Source organism: Xiphophorus couchianus, chromosome 18 (genome assembly GCF_001444195.1).
Source record: "Xiphophorus couchianus chromosome 18, X_couchianus-1.0, whole genome shotgun sequence".
Taxonomy (NCBI): domain Eukaryota; kingdom Metazoa; phylum Chordata; class Actinopteri; order Cyprinodontiformes; family Poeciliidae; genus Xiphophorus; species Xiphophorus couchianus.
Window position 1 is genome coordinate 12,271,515 of NC_040245.1, and position 18,605 is coordinate 12,290,119.

The 18,605-nt window shown below is 37.5% G+C and overlaps 1 protein-coding gene across 2 annotated transcripts in view; it reads right to left on the bottom strand.

Moving 5' to 3' along the window:
- igsf11 (immunoglobulin superfamily member 11) overlaps positions 1-18,605 on the bottom strand; it is a 112,736-nt gene that overhangs the window by 60,778 nt on the left and 33,353 nt on the right. The window contains exon 2 of one of the 2 annotated variants that reach the window (XM_028044853.1): positions 16,153-16,182. The exons of the other annotated variant lie outside the window; for it this stretch is intronic. Coding sequence (XP_027900654.1) covers positions 16,153-16,182 — 30 coding nt within the window. The remainder of the gene's footprint in view (positions 1-16,152; positions 16,183-18,605) is intronic. 2 annotated transcript variants of the gene reach the window in all.

The window sequence follows — 18,605 nt, forward strand, 5'->3', positions numbered from 1 at the left end:
AAGGTGGTTAAAAAGTTCCTCGGTGGCTGGACCCCGGGAGTGGATGAAATCTGCCCGGAGTTCCTTAAGGCTCTGGATGTTACAGGGTTGTATTGGCTGACACAACTCTGCAATATTGCAAGGACATCGGGGGTCGGTTCACAGCCGAGTGTGAAGCGACTGGGATGAGGATCAGTGCCTCCAAATCCGAGGCCATAGTCTTGAGCCAGAAAAGGGTAGAGTGCCTTCTCCAGGTCGGGGGACGGAGGTGTCCTGCCCCAAGTGGAGGAATTCAAGTATCTCGGGATCTTGTTCATGAATGAGGGAAGAAGGGAGCGGGAGACCGACAGGTGGATTGGCGTAGCATCTGCAGTGAAGCGGGCGCTGTACCAGTCTGTCGTGGTGAAGAGAGAGCTGAGCCAAAAAGCGAAGCACTCGATTTACCGGTCGATCTATGTTCCCACCCTCATTTATGGTCATGAGCTTTGGGTCATGACCGAGAGAACGAGATCGCGGATACAAGCGGCTGAAATGGGTTTTCTCCGTAGGGCGTCTGGGCTCTCCCTTAGAGATAGGGTGAGAAGCTCAGTCATCCGGGAGGGACTCAGAGTAGAGCCGCTGCTCCTTCACATCGAGAGGAGCCAGTTGAGGTGGCTCAGGCATCTGGTCAGGATGCCTCCTGGATGCCTCCCTGGTGAGGTGTTCCGGGCACGTCGAACCGGGAGGAGGCCCTGGGGAAGACCCAGGACACGCTGGAGGGACTATGTCTCTCGGCTGGCCTGGGAACGCCTCGGGATTCCCCCGGAGGAGCTGGAAGAAGTGGCTGGGGAGAGGGAAGTCTGGGCCTCCCTTCTGAAGCTACTACCCCCGCGACCCAACCCCAGATAAAGCGGAAAAAAATGGATGGATGGAAGAAAAAATTAACAGTGGGTTCAAAATGGCTATTGAGATTCAAATGCAGAAAACTTGAAGCTTTTTGATAACGTGAGAAAGGTCTGGCTTTGGTTACTTTTGTGAACTTAATACTTCATTTTGGAACAACGGCAAAGCTTAAGTGGATAAGTAGTTTTCTTGGGAACTAAAGCCTTGTCTTAATAAGGTAAAAATAAACATTTTGACTTCTATCTTAGTGAAACTACATATGGTAAACAAACCATTTTGTTCGTTTTTGTCATTGTTTTCACACATTAAAGTGTTCTAATGCAATTATCTATGACAATTTTATTTTGCTGCAGTGAAACAGTTTATTGTGCGTCATTGTGAGAGTCCCAAGCTACAATAGAGTGTTTTTTTTGTTTTTTTTATTGGACCAAATGTGCTTCAAACTGAATAAAAGAGGCAGGAATTACCCTCATAAAGACAAGGACCACAAATTGCAAAAACACCCCACAAACAATAGGACACATTGATTTTCCTGCTACAATTTTCCCACCATGAGGTCCAGTTCGATTTACCAAAATGATTCAAAAGGAGCCGTCGAATTTTGCAAGCAGTGTGAAAGACTATTTGCATCATTAGCTGGGAACCAGAAGGTGTATCCAATGTCTTTGGGGCACGGGGAGAAGATGAACAAGGGAAGCGGCACAAGACCGGCTCTATATATAGCAAGTAATCTGTCATCTCATTTTTGTCACCCCCCCCCATCCCCTCTTTTTTGCTTTGAGGAATGAGGGATTGATGTTCAGAAGATCAGAGAAAGTAAAGGGGGATTCATGAAGGCTTGGTGTGAGGAGAATAAGTAGGGCCAGTGTGTATGTGCGTGTGTTGAAAGGAGGAAGGAAAACGTATGAGCAGAGCGATCGATCGCCGCTGCTTTTGGAGACCCAGTTAGGGCTGGCTCAAGTCTAGCCCAAGTGCTTTGACTCTCACAGGTCAAAAAAAAAAGATATGACAGTTTACGTTCAAAACTGTTTTCTGTTTACTGAATTTCATCCAGCACTGCAGAAATTCCACTTCTTCTCAATCTGCAGCAGCACTTCCTCAAGTCAGACATTTCTGAAGTGGGTATATCTTTGAACGTCTTGTCAGCCGTGTCAGGTCAGACTCCCTGACTAAGATCTCTCTGCCAGTTAGAGACAAATGTGCTTTGTTCACAAGTGCACACACAGATTCTTCACACTTAACAGACACACAACAAAGACCTGTGAGGTTTTACAAAGCTCAGTTTTAGATGGGTTTTCTTTTGGCTACTTCAAAGCAGAGATGAAGAAATGGATAAAATATGAGAAAGGGCATGGAGTGAGGTGCAAGAAGAAGGAGGCAGAAGAAAATGGAGAGGAAAGACATAAAACATCATAATACAAAAAAGAAAGCAGGTCAAGGTTTCTCTGCAAACTTTGTCTTTAACAGACATAATGATGAGTTATATGGATCAATGGATGTACAAATAATGGAACGATTTTAAAGACCAGAATAAAACAGTGTCCTTTAACCCTGTAGAAACCCCTCGTAAAGATGCGTAAAATGTCCTAGAATAAATTATTCTTTTAGTGCTGCAGGATAAAATCACAAAACATTGTGGAAAATCAAAGCTTGTTGCACGTTTATTGTGTGGGAAAAATCCTACATAAGTAATGTGTCATCATCATAAGTAAATGTCTTAAACAACTTTGTTGATTTCCAAAAGGACATCATTTAGTTTTCACAGATGACATTTCACATGGTTGGATCTTATAGAGTGTGATTTTGATCATTTCACTTTGCTCAAGCTCTCTTTTGTCCTGGATCCTTTCTTATGCTCTCTTCTTTTCAGTTCAGTTCACAGAGTTTCCAGTGAATTGTCATCTGAGGACTGAGACGAAAATTCATGGAAAATATTATTTTAGGACCAATAAATATATTTTTAGTTTACTGGTTGAGAGGCAAACAAATTTTTGTCACCCCCACATCTAATGAATTCAAGAACACCTGAAAAGCATCGCTGACATCTAACATTCTGAAAAAGGTAGAAAAAAACATTTCTGAATCTTTGGGATTCCAACAAACCAAAGCTTGAGATTATCCCAAAAATGAAAAGAAAAACACATAAAAAACATGGACAGGTGATGGACCTCCATACGACGAGCAACCCCACCAAAATTACTTCAAGAGCACATTGATGACTTATTCAGGAGGCAACATAAGAACTCAGAAGACAAAAAGCACAGTAGGCCTAATTTGTCAAAGGTGAGGGCAGTGTTCAACAATAAGAAAGAGACTCCACAAAAATGGCATCATTTTGAAGCTAACAAGACCAAAGCAACTGCTTAACAAAAAGGAAACAAATGCTGGTCTCCCATTAACCAAAAACATTGTAATGATCCCCAAGACTTTTGAAAATTTATTCAGTGGACTGATGAGACAAATGTGAAATTTCTTGAGAGGCGTGGGCCTGAACAAGTTGATGTAATAGATGAAATTATGAAGTCTGCCTTCTCAGTATAATTGGGTTATGCATTCATGCACTGGCTGGTCCACCTCCGGATGGCTCAAAACAACAACAAAAGATTTGCAGTGGTCTAAGCCAAAATCCAAAGTAAAATCCAATTGAGATTAAGTGGCAATAACTTCTACAGCTCCAATGCAGCTAAATTAAAACAATTCAGCAAAGAACAGAGGGTCACAAATCCTCCCTGTTGCTGCTAAGAGTTGCACCACAAGTTATTAGGTTTATGGGCCAATTACTTTTTCACATAGAATCAAGTTTGCTATGATAGATTTATTTAACCTAATAAATGAAGTCATCATTTGAAGACTATTTATTGTATTTCATCAAGCCGTTTTTCACAAACATAAAAGTAACATTTAAGTTTGGCAAAATAGCCAACTCAAAATAAATGTGTACGAGAGAAAAATATTTTTCACAAAATTCTATCACCATTAAAAGTGCAATCTTTTGATATTGTCATTATGATATTTTGCAACTGAAATAAAAAATTTATTTTGAGGCTTTACACCAGGCATGTCCAAAGTCTGGCCCGAGGGCCAATTACGGCCCGCGGTCAGATTTCATACGGCCCGCAGCTTCGGTCTCATAATGTATTATTTATGGCCCGCCTCCACTGTCAAACAGAATAAATAAATCATAAAACTTGAAACTGTAATTCCTCCTTTCACCAAATGGTGGCAGCACCACTTTAATACTATCAGTCTCTGCCTCCGTGCAGCACCGCTCTCCACTCATTTCTGCCATGGCCACTTCAAAGAAAACAAGTTTACAGTGAAGGCCGCCGCTTTCAAGAGAGATGGGAATTATAATATTTCTTTTCTGAAAATCAAGGCAATTGTGCTTGTCTAATTTGTAATGAGATGGTTGCCTTGTTTAAGGATTTCAACGTAAAGAGACACTACCAGACTAAACATGCTAACACATACAACAAGCTAACAGGAAGTGACTGTGCTGAAAAACTGAAGCAGCTCCAAGCTGGACTGGCATCACAACAGCGATTCTTCACGCGGGCCTGTGAGTCAAAAGAAAATACCACCAAAGCTACGAAGTGGCCATGTTAATAGCTAAACATGGCAAACCTTTTACTGAAGGTACATTTATCAAAGACTGTTATAAAAATGGTGGAGAACATTTTGCCCTGAGAAGAAGCAAGAATTTGAGAAAAATGTTTGCCTGGCAGTAACAGTGTGGCACTGAGAGTTGAGTATTTTGAACGGTAACGTCTGTCACTATCAGCAGTGAAGAGCCAAAATAACATTTATGGCACTTAATTTTATTAAACTCTTGAGTAAGATTTGGTTATTACTGTTGATGTTATGAACCTGTAGATGTGACAAACTATTACTTTCTGAAAGATATTGTAAATGACAAGAGCAAAATTCACTTGTTTTAAGATTTAATAATAACAGACAACTTTGCATTACTTTAACTCCTGTTTAAAATGTTCTTGAGGCAAAGATATTTTTAAACTCATGTAAATTTAAGGTATTTCATACAGTTTGTTCAATGTTATCTGACTCTCCAGATATGAATGAAAGGCAGAATTTGTGTTTTTAGAGTTATTCTCATTTGCCTGAGTGGCTTATATTTGGTTATTTTGTCATTTGAAAAATAAAGATAATTGTGACAATGAAAATTGTTTTATAACGGTGTGTATTTGCATGAAACTTTTGTAGTTAAAAAATGTCCGAACAAACTATTGGCCCCCAGGCATCTTCACTTTATCAAATCTGGCCCTCTTTGCAAAAAGTTTGGACACCCCTGCTTTACACACTTCTTCTCAAGGTGCCAATAGATCTCGAGGGTGCCATACAGAACTGAGAAGGTTCATTAGACCATCTCTACCATTCACTGACTGTACAGTTAGCTTGCTAGTTCCAGCTAGAAACACTTTTTGTGAATAATTCAAAGAGGTGTAAATAAAATATATCCAGTGGCCTCCACCTAAAAAACTGAAACAAGATATCTGCCATGCTGAGTAATGACTTCTTCTGTACTTGATGAGTTCAGTTGTGACAGGCAAGCAGATGCACCCATAAAAGAAAGAGAAAAAAACTCTACCTCAAAATTCAGTTATTCACATTGATATTCAAGTAGAGGAGTGCTGCTTCATTTAAAACTGAATATTTTATTTTGAAACACCGTATTCATTTTTGATAATGACACTATACCGTCTCATCAGATTTGCAAGAAAGTCATAAAAAGAATGATTGAAATTATGTCTGAAAGTGGGACAGTAAGTGGGGAAAAATGTATCTATCAAGCAAGCGCATTATTATTATTTAATATTTCCAGAATAACAGTCAATAATGGAGCATTTATTGCTTTTCCACACTGACTGGCAATATTTTTTGCATAATAGATTAAGGCCTTAAAAGGGTAACAATGTGAAGCAAATCATCCCCAAAACAAATCGGATCATCGGCTGTGGAACTGTACACCATTTGGATCTGTTGGATATCAGACAAATAAGTCAGAATGGCAAAGAGGATTCTCACCATGGCAGACTGTGGGAGGCAAGGACAAAGAATTAGAGCAATGGTAACAAAGCAGGAAAAGATGAATTGGCCACAATACACAGTCGTTACTCGAGTGCTCCACTAGTGCTACAGCGTTAACACACTGCGGTGATGTAGAGGTCCCACTATGTGCCAAAACTACAATCGAGACTGAGCACAAATCAATACATGCTCCGGTCAATAACCCACTGTGGCGCCTGTAATTATGACAATCGCTTCAGGTGCCTGGAGTGTAGATCATATCGCTCAGGCTCAAGGGCATTCCTTCCGGTACACAAAACCTTTTATCATTTCCAAAAGGTCAGTCCATAAGAAAACCGTCACATTTAAGCTGTTCACTTTTGGATTCACAATTTATGCCCTAATTGGATTTGAAATGGTTATCTGTGACGTTAAATTCTTCCATCGATCACATTGCATTACCATCGTGCGGGAAGTTGATTAAAAAGTACCACAAATCTTACATGTTTATTAATTCCAAATATATTTCAATCAAAAGAACATTTTTCAATAAAGGGTGCCTACACTTTTATTTTCTGAATGTTATGTCTTGATGTCTTTGCACTTCTCTGGGAGTCCAAATGCCAGGGTTGAGAAACTTGAAAGATCTCTCCTAGTTGAGCCCTGGGAGACTGACATCTGACAACAGCTGCACTTCCTCTTGACTCCCTCACTCTTTCATGCCCCTTCCCATCCTCTCTCTGTCAATCACATGCAAATTTTAATGTCCCCCCCCAACCGCTGACACACCTTACCTACCAAATTACATATCCACATAACTCAACATTAGTCTTGTATTTCTACAAATCCAGCTTTTCTTTATTTTCATTCCCATACAACCAATAATTGTTCTGTTAAAAAAAAAAAAAGAACCCGGTGTCAGTATCAGTCACTCAGACAGACAGGCACTCTGTGTGATTTGTATCCTAAGCTTCCTCTCAGCTCCATTTTCTCTGACACAACACTTTCTAAATTAGCTGCCTGACACTAACCAGTAGCTGAGCCTGGGTGCTTGCTTACCACAAATGTCTCCCTGACTTTTTAAAAACCTGTGATCAGAGCATTAAATAGGTGTCAATATTTTAAGGACCCAAAAAAGAAAAAAAAATCCCCTTAGAGAAAGTCAATTTAATTTAAGTACTTAAAAGTACAAAGCTTATTTCAGAACGACGTGGATGTTAAGAGAGTCATCAGCATTTTTGCTTAGCGCTGACCCAGTTGTTGCCACCTTTGAACTCAACTTGCTAGATATCCAGCAGGTTTCAAACACTGGGTGGTTCAGTGATTAACGTTGGTGCTGTCGACCTTAATGAGCATGGCTCTTTTTCTGCCATTTTTGTAGCTGGCATCTGCCCACTTTACACATGCAGAGAGAAAACAGTACAGAGCCTTGCTGGAGGGCAGAGTACAGACAGCTAACATACTGTAGATTAATTAAAATAACAGTGTACTGAAAACTGTATCCAACTTTATTAGCTCACAGTTGCAATGCATATGATGGGTTTATAGAAGCATTTTTGCCCAGATATCGGAGACAATTAAAACCAATGAAGACCTCTAAATTGCATAATTCTTTATTTCTAATATAATATTTAACATTATATTATTTTTTAGGACAGTAACAAAACATTTTTCAAAGGGGTGGTGGTATATATTTTCAAGGCAGTACTGTGCTATAAAATGGCACTATCAAGTGATTATATTACCTTCAGTTGTTATACAAATGCTATATTGTCACCTTACTAAGATAATGGCCTAATTAATTTTTTGCCAAAAGTGTGTTAGCTTTTTTTGTTTGTTTATTTTTTATCTTTTCCCAAAATCACTTTTGGCAAAACATAAAAAATACATAGGCCATTATTTTATATGAAGCACAACTTAAAAAAAAATTACTTCATAATTTGACACCTTGAAATTGGCCCTCTGTCTCCAAAAGAAGCTCAGACTCTTTCCAACACTGAAACAAGCAATAACACTCATATAGAGGAATGAAATATAAAAAATATTAAATCTAGACTCAAATCTTCCTTATTGTTTCTGTTTATAAAAAAGCAGCTGTATGGCCCCGCAATCACAGAAACATAGAAAAGAAGGAGTTTAAAAAAAAAAAAACATGCAAGCAGCAACAGCCCAGGCTTGTTGAAAAACTTTGCTAGTCATGTGGCATTCATTCAGGCAGATACTTATTGCAGTGAGTGTGTTCAATGGTTTTCAGTATCAATGCAGAAGCGAGTATTGGTTTGTCATTGGCTAATAATTTCCTCGACGGGATTTGCTGTATACGTCTCTTGTCTCATAAGGAGAGTGAGACAGCAAAATTAACAGGCAAAGGTCAGCGATAAAGTAAAATTTAAAACTTCAACACAGTCTATGCCGGCGGCAAGCTATCGTTTCTCAATAGCTGAGTGTCCAGATTCTCTGTAGGAAGCAAGGTGTAGAACAAGGGGCTGGTTTTTACCAAGCTAAATCAAGTCTAAAATTATTCATAACCCTGCCAGTTACAATTAAAATATTTTTTCAGATGGAAAATGAAACACTCACCTTTCTGAAGATAGAAAAACAATGTAAAATGACTATCAATTCTGAAAAAATATTTTTATTTACAGTTACTGAAAATGTATGTCAAATATTACTTAGACATTTCCCACTAATCGCTGGCACACATTATAGAAATCAGCCCACCTTGTATCTGTTGACCAGTTGTTTTTTCCAATGTTTTCAGTTGTGATGTGGCTATTTAGCATTTTCAAAACATAGATGACAGATTTTATGTGTATGTCCAGGTGTCAAGTATATAAAAATATTACAACAAGAAATTTCTCTGTAGAGGAAACTATGAGACAAGTGCAAGGACAAGTTAATTTACAGTGGACATCTGATCACACAGAGGCCCCTCAGTAACAAAGTGGCTGGGACTGTTAATTGAAAGCAATGTTTGCTTCAACTTTAACAGGATTATAATTCCTCTGAACTGTCATTTGAAAGGCAAGATGACTGGGGAGTATTTTTGCTATGGTGCAAGATTTCAAGTCCTCTATGATAGCAACCATCTTCTCTGTTTCATTCTATAAAATATGTACCATCTAGACCTGTATCTGTCTCTCGAATACATTTTTCACAGTCTTGGTGTGAGCAAGAGCAGAAAATGCAGTCAACACCCCAGAAAGAACCAGAGAGAGTGAGAAAAGTTGGACACAAATGAATGGCTGTCATTATAGAGGTCTTGACATTCAAGCCGTTCTCTGAAGGCAGCAGTAAACACCAATGCACTTCCATGGTGACCAAACTCAATGTGGGACTAAATAACGAAGGAAAGCCCCAGCACATTCTTTAGTTGAACTAAATTTTAAGTGTGACATGGGGATTCTTTGTGCTACAGGACAGCGTGATACGTGAAAAACAACGAGTTTCTGTTGGCAGAAATAGTAGCTGCATCTGTTTATGCTCAATGGGTGATACTAGACTTGAACTGCATAGTACCCCGACATCACAATCCAACTTGATCCAATGTGTCAGACAAATACATTGAAAATGTACATTTTTATTTATTTTTATGCAAGTCTGACAGAACAGAGTAGAAAAGAATAATATTTTGTTTGTGCCTCTTACAAAATGTGAAAACCTGAGTAAAGACTAGGATTAATGCAAACAGCTTACTGGGTTTGTTGGTAATAGTGGTGATAACAGTTTATGACAAAATGTATAACAACTTGCTTTTTTCTAAATCCAAGTATGGGAAACCCTTTAAACAAAAAATGAATCAGTGAAAATTAAAATAAGCCAATGAAATAAGGGGCAAAAGGCAATACTGCAGCAAAGCTTTTGTTTCTAGGTCCTGGGATGCCTGCAACTGTAAAAGAATACCAAGGTTGCAGGCATCAAAGGAGACTCTTGGGATGAAAATGGATGCAACAGTTTACTTTTTGTTTTAGTCTGACTAATAAGTTTTGTTACAAAGCAGGACTTTAACAACAAAGGTTGTAAATAAACCTAAAATCCCATGAGTTGTATCCTAAAAGATATAATTTTAAGACTAAATAAGATTTGTGACATTTTTCATTAGGTTTTAAATTATTTTTAGTAACATTCAATAAGTCAAAGTCCATTTTATCGCTGCCATTTAAAGTTCATTTTTATCTGCGCCATTTTTGGAATAACACTTTTCAGAGAGATATTTTGCTAAGATACTTTAAAAGAGGTGATAGTTAAACAGACTGCATTATCTGCAACCTTTTGTGTCATGAGTCTGCCCCTTTAAAATCTCACTTTAGTTTTATTTTTTTAAGTGTAATATTTCTGCATGAATTATTGTTGCTTTAATATTTCGTCTTAATCCTTTCGACAGTTTGTAACTTAAGTCAGGCATTTTTTGTGGTTTCAGATCCATACACTTAAATTCACAACTTTTACATATTCACCTTAATTCCATCCATTCCATTCTTTTTATCTTTTTTTAGCTGATTTTTACAAACTTCCATTACTGGTTTCCTGCTCTCGCAGCCTCCCACTCTCTCGCCAAACTTCAGTGTCCCTCCATTGTTCCCAGATGTATGAACTCTCATTACAGGGGTGGTAATTGGCTCCTGTGCTCAAGATCCTCTTTATTATCTGTCAAATGTGGGCTACATCTCTAAGCTGATTAGCCAGAGCTGCCTTTTCAGCATTTCAATTGAGACCATTTTGAGTAGTCAAGCAGATTGCATGCCTTACATTCATTACTAACATTCTTAGAGGATTACACAATATTAAAATACAGTAATCCAAAAAGCACATTACGGCAGTGTGGATAAAAGAGCAATAGAAGAATGACATCAGGTTACATTTTAATACTGGTCTCACAGGGAAATGGTTGAAGTAGCTATTAAAAGCAATCCAAAGCAATTTGCAGCAGCAGAGAGACATTCAGTTTTAGCATGAATGGCCCAGCTGGCAATCACTGCTGTCACACATGTCAAGCACACACACAAGAGAGTGTTTGTTTTGCTTTAAAGAACCAAGCAAGAAATATATTTGAAACCGCATCACATTTCCACACACACGGTGCTATGCAAAAATATTCATTCCATTGTTTTCATGTAAATTGTTTACATTTTGTTGCATTACATCCACCAAATTAGATTTTACATTTTTTGTATTTATTAATTTATTTTTTTGCAAGGAAAATTAGTCATGGTGTTTTATTTGTTTCACAAATACAAATCTGTAATCACAATGTCCTATGATACTTGTATCATAGAACATGATACAAGGACATGATACAAGGACTTGTATCATGTCCTTGTATCATGTCCTCACACCTGTGAGCCGTTTAGGTGAATGTTTCTGCCAGTTTTGCACATCTAGAGACGCTGGGTTAAAAAATAAAAAAAACAAGTCTCTTGTTCTACACTGTGCTTCTTACAGAAGGTCTGGACCCTCAACTATCGAGAATTGATTACTTTCTGGAGGCATGGACTCAGATTTAAAATTTAACTCAATTGCTAATGTTTGGTCGTGACATGTGTAATGTGGCAGTTCGATTAAGCTCGATTACGACTAAGGAAATTCTGTGCACTATAAGCAACCCCATGAGGAGTGGGGTCATGAAATATTTTCCAGCCATTAAATGACTTAAACATTCCTCTTGCTCTGACTTTAATTGCACAGTATTTGGAAGCATGGCCTACATAAACTGAATGGCTTTATTCAATTTCTCCACATGCACCTGCCAAACTACAACCCTATGAAGGGAGACTACAAATCTAAAACTGCAGAGAAAATTGATGCCAATCGTTCACAACTCCTGTCTGTTGATTGGCCCAGTTTATAATCAACCAGACAAATCAGTGGGAGAAATCCTAGACAGAGCACTGAAGGGAGATGAGAATCGAGTAAACCTGTATAGGAAGGCAATAGGCTGGCTAGGTTTTTGTCAATTCTTTGCAAAAGCTCAAGCCCAGAAGGATTCAGTGTATGTGAACATAACTTCATAACTCTAGCTAAAGATTCCCAGGTCTACACTTTGACATATGTTGTATGTATGAATAAACTTTGCTATAAGTCATCCCCATTGTAGCTCTGGTTGTGTGTTTAAGGTTGTTGTCATGCTTGAAGGTGTGACAATATATAGAAATTGTACAGCAGTATGTATCGCTTTGCATGGCGCTTCATGCCAAATTTTCGAACACTAAACCAATGACCTAATAAAAGTGTCAAGAGGGAGACTGCTAATTAGAAAGCTGAACCCAAAGCCCTACAGAGTTGTGAGCACCCATGTCATTAATTTCCCTCTCCGACAACCACTGTTCATATTATTTCAGAGATTCCAACAGGAAATCTCCCTTCTAAGACCAGAGGGAAGTAAACGAGCAAGAGTGGGAAGAAGCAGAAGCGAAAGATCAATTAACCTGAGAAGTGAAAAAAAAACAGGGTATGACTTCTAGAAGCAGGACTTTAAGTGCAAATATGATACCATTTTAGTATTAGTAGCTATATTGTGTGTAAGAGTGGCAGCTTGTGTCAATTTCTTTTGTCACCAGTATTAAAGACAATATATGATCATTTGAAAGTATTAGTGCATTTTTCGAAAATACGCTCATGCCTTCTTTGTTACTGTGCTTTATCATTCCATCTCTGAATGACTCAAACATTTTTTCACATACACACACACACACACACACACACACGCCGACGCACACCCACTAATCCATTCAGTCATTGCTAATCCACATGTATCCGGGTGCAGAGTTCTGCCAAACACGGCTGACAATCATGTCACTCGTGGCGATGTCTCACCTGTCTGTATTTTGCTCGTCACTGCTGTCATTCCTGTTGTTGTACCCAGTTTATTTGAAGAATAAACCTTGTACCATGCACTGAATATAGCACGCTACATCTGGAGATCATCAGTGTCACACAAAAGCATTTGTCTGCATGAGTGCCGAGTAAAGCTCTGCAGCTCCGCTGCACTTATAGTGACTGTCTGGGAGTAGACTGACGAGAAGGAGTATAGACCTAGACATGAGGATTTCTTTACCTCTCATGATCCATTTGCCACAACAACTGAAGCAGAGCAGGTGCAAAGCACAAGAATGCTTCTAGATAATATTTACCCTGCTCTCATACAATCTTTTAAGGATTTGGGAAAACAAGCATTTTACGGTACAAAACATGCCAATTGATGTTGACATATTTTGATTAAGTTCTGTGTTGCAAAAGTGATTGAAGGCACTTTCATGAGATAACACAGGCTGAATTTAAAAAAACTTCAATTACATTTTTTTTTATTTTGTCAAAATTTAACTTGTTTTGTTTTTGGAAGAAAATAATCAGTCAGGTTCAATTAGAGTTCTGTGTACATAATTTAGTAGACCACTTATAATAACATTAAAACATAATGTTTAGGTTTATACAACTATTTTTTGAAAGTAAAACACTAAGAGATAAATGAGAAAAAATAAGGTAGATGTAGACTACACTGGAATTTTTTTTAATCTACCAAGGGCTATGATGGGCTTAAGCTTAGTACTGCTCTTTATGTAATGTATTGCACAAGCATAATAGATCAGTATTATGTTGGTCAGCGTCCACGTTGGAGTTTAGAAGCGTTATGGGTCTTCAGTTTCCTGTGGTTTTTCTTGAAGTCCTATGCTTGAATGAGGTCAGGAGGTCAGACAGGTGTGGAGCAGGGTGAGAAGTGTAGGTTAAATTCAATGTTCTAACCTACTTGCTGGTTTTACCTACATCTTGGGGTACACTATTGCAGTTTTCTGGCCAATTACCAATCTTTGAAAAGTCTGACCTGCTGATTCCAATTTTAGCCGATACCAATTTTTTTTCTGAAATGTTACTAAATATAGCAAAAAAGTCATTGAAATGAAATAGTGTGGTGACTATTGCTAATTGCAAATATGAAGACATGCCCTGGTGGGCAGCTCTATCAGTCAAACCTCTCTCACAGGAGAGCAAAAGAGGACAGAGGCTGATTTTTAGACCTTTGCAGAGGTAGATGAGATTGGTGAATAAGATCAGCTTCACATACAAGTATCACCTGATCACTGATCCAAAATTAAGAAAATCAGTAGCTCTAATAAATCGGCAGGCCGATAAATTGGTGCGCCCCTACCCCATTCTACCGTGCAAAGACCTTACACGTCTGGGGACTCCTGTGGTTTAGCTCTGATGGAATACATTCTGTAAAAACTAAAATGTGAAAACTTTTTAAAAATCCAAAGAGCATTTTTATGGTATTTATGTTCAAACTACTCAGTGTGGTCTCTGATTATAGAAAACTGGATTAGAAATGGATTTCCACTGAGTGAGGGATTGTCTTGCATCACAAACAGCTTTAAAAAAAAACTAACCCATAAATAAATAAAAAAATAAATAGATAAATTAGGTAGCACTGCAGGGACATCTAGAGATTTAGTTGGATGAAATTGAAACATCAAAAGAAATCATGAGGAACAGATCATGAAAAAAAGGATGAGAAAATAAAAGGAATGAGAGAGAAAATTAAAAACCCATGGGAGAGAAGAAGCAGCGAGATTAGGATTGAGAGGAGGACCGACTGGTAACACAACAGGGACTGAAAGGGTAAATGGTTTACGAAGAGAATTGTCTCATTAAAATCACAAAAAACACAGAAGGACTTTCAAAAATCCCAGAAATTCATCTGGAAACAAAACTGTAGAGAACGAAAGATGAAGAGATGCTGACAAGTAAAACCTGGTGAAGGGGGCAGCAGATGGAGGGGATTATTCAGAACTAAATCTACACAGGGAAGGCCACAGACGTGTAGTGCTACAGACTCCAGCTGCCAGAAATAGACCTAAAAGAAGTGCTGTCCCACCAGTACCATAATGATCAAACACTGCCTGGACAGTAAAGCACACAACAGTTACAAGTCCTGCCATAAACAACATGAGAAATCTCAGGACAGATACAATAACGACGTCCCACGATACTTGTATGTTCAATAAATTCACCTAGGGAAATGAATCCGTTGAGTCACTAGTTTCATATGTTTGACTACACACAGTCCTAAGAAACTTTGGACCATGTTATTCCAAAAACAAATCTACTTAAATTGCATGTGAAGAAACAAATTTATTGCGTGTGTGTGGCTTTGTTTCAGATTGAGCTTGTGTGTGATTGTAGCATGTATGATTACATGACACTTGTCCAGTATTTCTGTTTTCTGTGACTGGCAAAAAAGCCTAATTTGCAAACTATTTACTCAGCTGTAATTGAGAATATGGTGAAAATAATGAAACACACAAATCCCCTTAATAACTCCAGATACTGACAAAAGCCTGAAAATCATTTAGTTTCTATGCTGTGAACAGAAAAGAAAAACCAAGAACAGATGGGGATTGCATGAAAAGAACAGAGTTAATTCACCCCTTAGCTAATATGTGCCCCATGTTGTACTCTGTTCCTATTACTTCGACCCAGTCTATTTCCAATTTGCACCTGTAAACAAACCACTTATGCTAAACCACTGCTGCTTACCATAGTTTTTTCTTTTTTCTGTGTGTGTAAAAAGAGGAAATACTCTTAAATGCTAAGCCTTTTATTTTTACAATGTTACTGCTGAAACTGAGTGTCTTCAAATCTAGACTAAAAACCCACCTGTTCAGAGTTGCTTTTGAAACAATCAATTAAGAATTTAACGATGGCACTCGACTTAATGTAATGTTTTGATTGTTGATTCTATGTTGCATGACTTTGTGTTTTTATGATATAAAGCACTTTGAAATGCCTTGAAATGTGCTATACAAATAAAATTTGATTTAATTTGATTTGATTTACATTAACTTTGTATTATATTATGCATATTTAATACATTGTTTTCAGGGGTTGTGACTCTGATCCCCATTTGGGTCAGATTACTCAAGGAATATAAAACATTAGGATGCAGATCAATCTATAATATTCCTAAATGACCTCCTATTGATATTTATTACTTACAGCGTTGGAGTCTTATGACCTCTCTTCCCAGTATCTGGCTTTGATTGGTAGATTAGATTAGAAAATTATTTCACATGATCAGTTGTCAAAATGTACTGTATATGAAAAGCTCTAAAGGAGAGCACAAATTGTCAAATTTATATAAAATGTCTCTTTAAGGAAATCTTTTCACCTTATTCCACCCTATTTTGATGACCAAAATGGTAAAAGTACAATTTGGTAAGGCGGAGCAAAAAAAAAAAAACAGAACCCAAATCATAGATTAGAAAGTTTTACCTTTTCCTGTGTGCAGATCAAACCGTGAACCTGTAAATAATAATAATAAAAAAATCCATTAAATTACTGTTAACAATATATTTACTCACATTGCATGCAAAGTAACTCATTATATAAGTTTAAATCAGCCTACACTTTTCAAGTTTTCTGTCAATTTAGGATTACCAAAAATAATTCTCTTTTCTAATTAAAAAGTTTTTAGATTTGTTTTTTCTTCTTCAAATTCAGAAGTTAACATACACAAATATCTTTTAAAAATATTGGAAAGACCAGATGATGACATAATAGTTTTGTGAGCTTCTATTTCACAAAATCTGAGTTAAAGCAGGAACATCTTTGGATATATTTTAAGGCAACGACTCAAACACAGCACTTATTTAGTGAAATCATAAAAGTAAAAGGAAGTCAACCAATACATCAGGAAAAGAACTGTCCAGATGGCAGATTTATTCTTGGCTACCATTTGTGAATGTCTTGAGGTGCCACATTCTTCTGTTCAAGCAAGTCTATGCAATAATAAAACCATGAAAATATCCAGATATCATAGTGTGCAGGAAGGAGACACGTTCTGTGATCCTGAGATTGATGTAATTTGTTCCAAACCAAATATCTAAAATTCATTCAAGAAAATAAAACCTCAAGAATTTTTTAAGATGCCATCTGAGGATGTTAAGATTATCCAGAGTAAAGGAAGTCCTGCAATGACAGACTGAAAGACATCCCGGTGAAAAAAAAAAAAAGTTACTCAAATCTAGACTTCAGTTTGCAAATGCACTCAGTAATAATGTTCTGTCTAGTGGTCTGTTCAAACTAAAACCGAATTGTTTTGCCATAATAATCACTACAACCTCGCAAGTCTGACAACACCATCCAGTCTGTGAAGTACAGTTGGAGCAGCATCATATTGTGTGGGTGTTTTTGCTGCAGGATGGTTTGGGGCACTTCACATATTAGAGAGCATCATTGGGAAAAATATTTTGTGAAACTTCTTAAGCAACATCTCAAGAGATCAGCCAGGAAGTTACAAGTTGGGCACAAACATTTCTTCCAAATGGACTATGACTCATATGCATCCTGCATCCTAGTTACAAAGAGAATTAGTCCATGTTTTGGAATAGCCTTAATCTTAGTCTCATAATCAATTGGGGTGAGCTCAAACGGTGCAAGCAAGTCAGCTTACAAAAATGACTCCATTATGCAAAGTTTGACAGGAGGAATGGGCCAAATTCCAGCAAGCTATTGAGAGGTTGTGGAAGAATACCCAAAATGTTTGACCCAAGTCACACAGTTTTAAAGGAAATTCCATCAAAAACTGAGAAAATGTGTAAAAAATGTCTAAATCTGAAGAAAGTTTAAATAAGTCCTTATTATTCTGGCCTTTAACAAATAAATATTTTTGGTAGACCTGCTGGGAAAACTTTGAAGATAGTTGAGGAAAATAAAAGCTTATGTGTATTTATACATTGTTTATAAACATAATCAAGTATATATAATCTAAATATATATTCCTTTATTTAATCAGGTAAACCCTGTTGAGATCTAGATCTCATTTTCAAGAGGGACCTGAGCAAAAAATTTGAAAGATGCAAATGAAAGATCTTGTCTGAAATTCACAACATTTTCAATTTGCCCCTCATTTGCAGTTTCTCAATTTTCTATTGAGCTGTGACACTAAAAACATACAATTTGTTTTTCCTACAGTAAGACTAAGTATATTCTATTCTTAGTGTTACATATTGACTTATTGCATAAGTGATAATGAGAGTGTGTTTGTGCACATGTGTGCTATTGACTAATTATCTGCCCTGAAAGAGGATGGTTAATTAAACTCTTCCCTAGCAGGGGGCATAAAGTAATTATTGTGCATGGTTGCATGTAAAACCACACAAAAAAAAGTCATTAACTACATGTGCTAAAAAATGTGTCACGTGTTCGCTATCCAACAGTCGAAGGAAAAAGCAGTATCAAACTTTGCATCGTAAGGTTCTCCGCCACCTTGAACTGCACGTGTGCCCAAATTAAAAATTTTTTTTGTTCTATGTCTGTTAGGCAAAATAAAAACAGATGGCATCTGAATGTGACTGCATTGACTTGCATGTGACAAGCTGCCAATATCAACTTTTACTGCTGTCGTCAGGCAGTTGGCAGCGATCAACCTGTCTCACATCTATTCAAAGCTGAATGCACACACATGGAAGCAGCATACAACAGATCTAAGTTCTGTCTGAAAGAGTTTTAAAAAGTTACAGATGCTCTGACGTGAAGACGCAGTAGCTACAGAAATATGTTGCATAGTAACAGCATAAAAATGTCCTAATTCTCTTTTGAATTGAAAATATTTTAATGATGTTTTCATCTTCCCTTTGAAGCACAAAAAATATGCAAATGCAAAAGAATTTGGCACCAAAAGGTATCCCCAATACTAAATTGTGCCTTCCAGCAAAGCTAAGTTG